Source organism: Adiantum capillus-veneris, chromosome 25 (genome assembly GCF_014529385.1).
Source record: "Adiantum capillus-veneris isolate H3 chromosome 25, ASM1452938v2, whole genome shotgun sequence".
In the NCBI taxonomy this organism is placed as follows: Eukaryota; Viridiplantae; Streptophyta; class Polypodiopsida; order Polypodiales; family Pteridaceae; genus Adiantum; species Adiantum capillus-veneris.
In genome coordinates, this window is record NC_140955.1 from 66,930,073 (window position 1) to 66,934,699 (window position 4,627).

The 4,627-nt window shown below is 43.1% G+C and overlaps 1 protein-coding gene across 1 annotated transcript; it reads left to right on the forward strand.

The window, feature by feature from the left end:
• The first annotated feature begins 763 nt into the window (after positions 1-763).
• LOC147425031 (uncharacterized) lies at positions 764-1,757 on the forward strand. Its single transcript, XM_086500669.1, has one exon. The coding sequence runs from the start codon at positions 873-875 to the stop codon at positions 1,755-1,757; it is 885 nt and encodes a 294-aa protein (XP_086356795.1). The 5' UTR covers positions 764-872.
• The last annotated feature ends 2,870 nt before the right edge of the window (positions 1,758-4,627 follow it).

Sequence of the window (4,627 nt, forward strand, 5' to 3'; positions counted from 1 at the left end):
GACTATAGTTTAACAGCCCCGTCTCACGCTGCACTTACAGTGCATAGAGACTCGAGAGCATTGAGCCTGTGGGCTCCTTGCTCTGCAAATCCTACAAGCATCGCCTATTTTCAGACTTTTTCGAGCGCGATCTTCTTGTCCAGCAGGTTATTTTCTCTTTTGACTAGTTGCTTCAAGTATTTTGAGCAAAAAAAGCTCCATGCTGAATGCCACCGTATGCGGAAGAGGTCATGCACGCAGCCAACGAAATCTCAGCCAGCCCCTGCAGTCCCCACAAGCACATGGTGAGACGTGGCTCTAAGAGTCTAAGCTCTCTTTAGCTGGATCTGCTCATGCTATCCCTGCGGCAGGCCTGCTCTCGTGTCCTGCATACGTTCATTATCTCTCACTGTCCAAACTGGCCTTTACAATCATTCAATGACAGCTTGGACATTGATATGATATGGTGGCACTCGGGATGTGCTTGACCCTTGAATCGGGCAGCGATTAAAAAACTCATATTTGTATATGAAATAAATTAAAAACGTGCTCCTCGCGCTCTCTCTCTCTCTCTCTCTCTCTCTATGTGTTGACCTATATTGCTATGGCGGGTCTCTCTCTCTGTAAATGCTGACCTATGCGATGGCGAGGCAGGGCTATAATTGAGGCCCCTTTCAGTTTCATCGTTCGCGCTTCTTCGATTACCGCTTTCCTCATTAAATCTGAGTTCTTCCCAGTACTCTAGCAAGTCCCGATCAGTCCTGACTAGAACTCTTTGCTCGGGCCTGCTTCGACGGTTCGTCTCGTCTATAGCGAAGACCCCAATCAGCTCCTGCTGCAGCCTCGACTGCCTTAATTACTGCCTAGGCTGCTAATTTTTTAGTATAATCAAAATGTCAGTATTCATCAGCTGCCATGCTGAGGCTGCGCACGACGTCACACGCCTCAGAAGCGCACTGCATGCGGAGGGTCTCTTCTGCACCGACAACGAGCGTGAGGCAACCACCATTCTTCTCTACATCTCACCTGCTTACATAGCCCCCCACTCCGCCGCCATCACTGCCGCAGGCCGGTTCCTGGATACGGCCAACGACTCCAGGCTCACAATTGCCATCTTCGGTCTTATATCAGTACCGCAGGTGAGACACCAGGCCCAGGCGCCCGGTTGGGATGAGGCAGGGATTCTAAATAAGCTTGTAAGCAATATGGGCATTGACATGAGGCATCGCAGCTTGAAATTTAAGCGCGTTGCAAGCATAGTGAAGGCTCAAGTGCTGCTCGCTTCTGATAGTGCTAGTTTCGACATCTTCTTGAGCCATGCTGGGGAGGACAAGCAGTTTATTCGTGTTTTGTGGGGAGTGTTGGGGCAGCAATACCGCTGTTTTCTGGACGAAGAGTCACTGGTTCCGGGGAATCGAATGGGGATGACAGGCTCCGAACAACTGGTTGCAGCTGCCCGGAGTGCCCGGCTGGGTCTGTTTGTGCTCAGCGATCGCTCCATCAAGAAGAAGTGGCCCGTGAAGGAGGTGCGTATTTTCCAGCGAATGGGGACGCCCATTGTGGTTGTTTGGTATAAGTTTTTGAAAGAGCAGGCCGAGCAGTATGTGAGGAATCCTCCAAGGGACCTCCTGCAGCATGCCGGAGCCAAAGAGTTTTTGGATACTGTGCTTTCTGACCCACTCATTAAGTCGATTTCGTACCCCGGAGCTGCTTGGAACAACCCCAACAATGAAGACTACGCGTTCCACATCGAGAGAAACATCCAAGATCTACTCTAATTATTTTGAGGGTTTTAATCTGTGTCTTATATAATTATTGTAATCTTATATATTGTGCTTTTGCTGTTATTATTATACTTGTGTCTTCTTATTATTACTAGTATGGATGGCTCCCTCTCTCTCTCCCCCTCTCTCCCTCTTTATCAAATGCAAAGGGGCTTGTTTTTGTTTTGGATTTTAGCCTTCGGACACAGATTGTGACACGTGTAAAGGGCTCCCGCTTCCACCATATTATGTTAGTAGATTGTAATCTCTGTACTTGTACTGTTTATTGTTAATTTAAGTTCTTTTGGTTTCCAATGCCTTGTCTAAGAAATTGCTCTAAGGTGTACTTCTGTTTGAGCCACCCATTTGGATGGTGGTCTTCTTTCTAATAGTTTGTGTTTGAACTTCAGCCTTTTATGGCTTTGGATGAAAAAAACTTTGGGGAGTTCAAGGGAAAAACCCAAGCCCCTATACAATGTAAAAATATGAACCAGCGATGATGATGTGAAAGTGAATTGTGCATCTATGTACAAATATTCAAGTGACTCAGAGATCACAATGTGCAAATGTGGAGTGTGCATGGTGCATGGTACCTAAAAGATTACAATGTCATATGTACAAAGCTATTATAATAGCAAAGAAGCTAATCTAGAAAGAGTGAGGCCGAAGCAACTCCAAGATCCAAGCGCAAGAGGATGAAACGTGACTCGTTGAGGCCTTTGGTCAAAATTTCTGCAATCATCTGGTCACTTGGATAGTGTTCAACCATAATGGTTCCTTTGCATACTTCATACCTGACATAATGATAATGGACAGCAATGTGCTTTGACTTATTATGTTGAACATAGTCTTTTGCAAGACTAATAGCACTTTGGTTGTCACACCGTAAGGGTATGCTAGAAAGAGGAGAGTGACCAATATCAACCAGCATTTGTCGAAGCCAAATCAACTCACGAGCTGCAAGTGATACTGCAACATATTCTGACTTAGTCGGAGAAACTGCAACACAACGTTGTTTCTTGCTGGTCCAATAAACAAGACAACCATTTATAAAGAAGCAATTTTCACTAGTAGATCGCATAGATAAATGTGAGCTTGCCCAGTCTGCATCTATGTAACCCAAAAGAGAAAGAGATTGCATAGAAGCCGATGTGAGTTGTCGTCGATAGACTAAACCAAAATCTGTAGTGCCTTTCAAGTATTTCAATACACGCTTTGCAGCGGACCAATGCTTAAGAGAAGGACATGCAAGATGTTGTCCAAGATAATTAGCAGCAAACATAATATCAGGACGAGTGTTCATGCCAACAAACTGAAAACATCCAATCAAGTTAGCATAAGGTTGATTTGTGACAAGTTGACCGCCATTGTCAGAAGTGTTCTTTATAGAGCTCGCAAGACAAGATGTGTTGGCTGAATGTGCAGATTCCATACCAAATTTTTGCAGAGTATTTGCAATAAACTTTGATTATCGAAGGAATAAAATACCTTTTGTGCTGTTCCGTTGGATTTAAATGCCAAGACGCGAGTGAATCTCTCCAAGATCCACCATATCAAATGCAGAAGACAATAACTTTTTCACTTGCTGAAGAAATCCCAAATCATTGGAAACAAGAATGGTATCATCCACATAAAGAGCAAGAATCACAAAACTGCTACCTTGGCGTTTTATGTATAAGTTGGGGTTTGAAGAGCAAAAGATGAATCCTTTAGAGGTGAGAAAAAGATTAAATTTTGTATACCAGGCTCGTGAAGCTTGTTTGAGACCATATAGTGCCTTATGGAGTTGAGCAACAAGGTCTTCTTTACCTGGAATAACAAACCCTTCTGGTTGTTCCATATACATTTCCTCTTCCAAGTCACCATTAAGAAAAGCAGTTCGCACATCCATTTGATGAGCTTCTAAATCAAATTGAACAACAAATGCCAATAAAACTTGAACACTTGTAATGCGAACAACTGGTGAAAAAGTCTCTTGATAATCAACACCAGCTACTTAGGAGTAACCTTTTGCAACTAAACGTGCCTTGAACTTGTCAAAAGATCCATCCTACTTCTACTTTTGTCTTATACACCCACTTACATTTAATAGCTGTACGACCAGAAGGTAATTCAGTTAGTATCCATGTACCTTTAGAGATAAGAGAATCATACTCTGCTTCAATAGCCTCTTGCCATTGATCCTTTTGTGGTGAAGAGATAGCTTCATCATAAGTAACGGGATCTTCAGAAGTAGAAAAAGCATTATCAGCAATATCGTCATCATAAACATGACATGAGCTGCTACAGACGGAAGCTTGGCTGCCCTGCAAAATACTCGAAAATAGCACATAGCAAGACATAAACTGACTAATCGACATACCTGGCAACCACATAGACGCATAATCGCGAGATACACGAACAAAGGGAGACAGAGTGTGAGAGAGAGCAATAGGGCGCGTGCAGACGCACCTCCTAGAATGAAGTGCTTCGTCGGCGCGGCGAGAGAGAAGAGGGGAGATGAGAGAAGAATACACAGACACTGGGTGCAATCTCCCCCTGTGCAAGAGTAACCATTTTCCTCTTGCACGTTTTCATTTATAGATTTCTTCAATGGTCAATGTGAGTACAAACTGGCCGGTCGGTCATAAATGACCAAAACTCATAAAGAGCACTTGAATAATAAAATGTACAATATATATTTTCATTCGCATAGGCCTAGCTCGGTCTAGTCTTTTCCACCTGTCAACTGCAATGAATCATAAAATATCATTTCTATAACATACCTCTCCGTTGGAAAGCAATTGTCCTTAGTTGTGAAGATAAAAATTTGCAAACAATACTTGTCACAAAAAGTGATTAGTATGTTGTGTCAAAAACATCACATAATAAAAGAAAAATTTATT

Bases quoted from the DNA above. Each gene is read 5' to 3' on its own strand.
- LOC147425031 (XM_086500669.1), top strand. From the start codon at position 873: ATGTCAGTATTCATCAGCTGCCATGCTGAGGCTGCGCACGACGTCACA.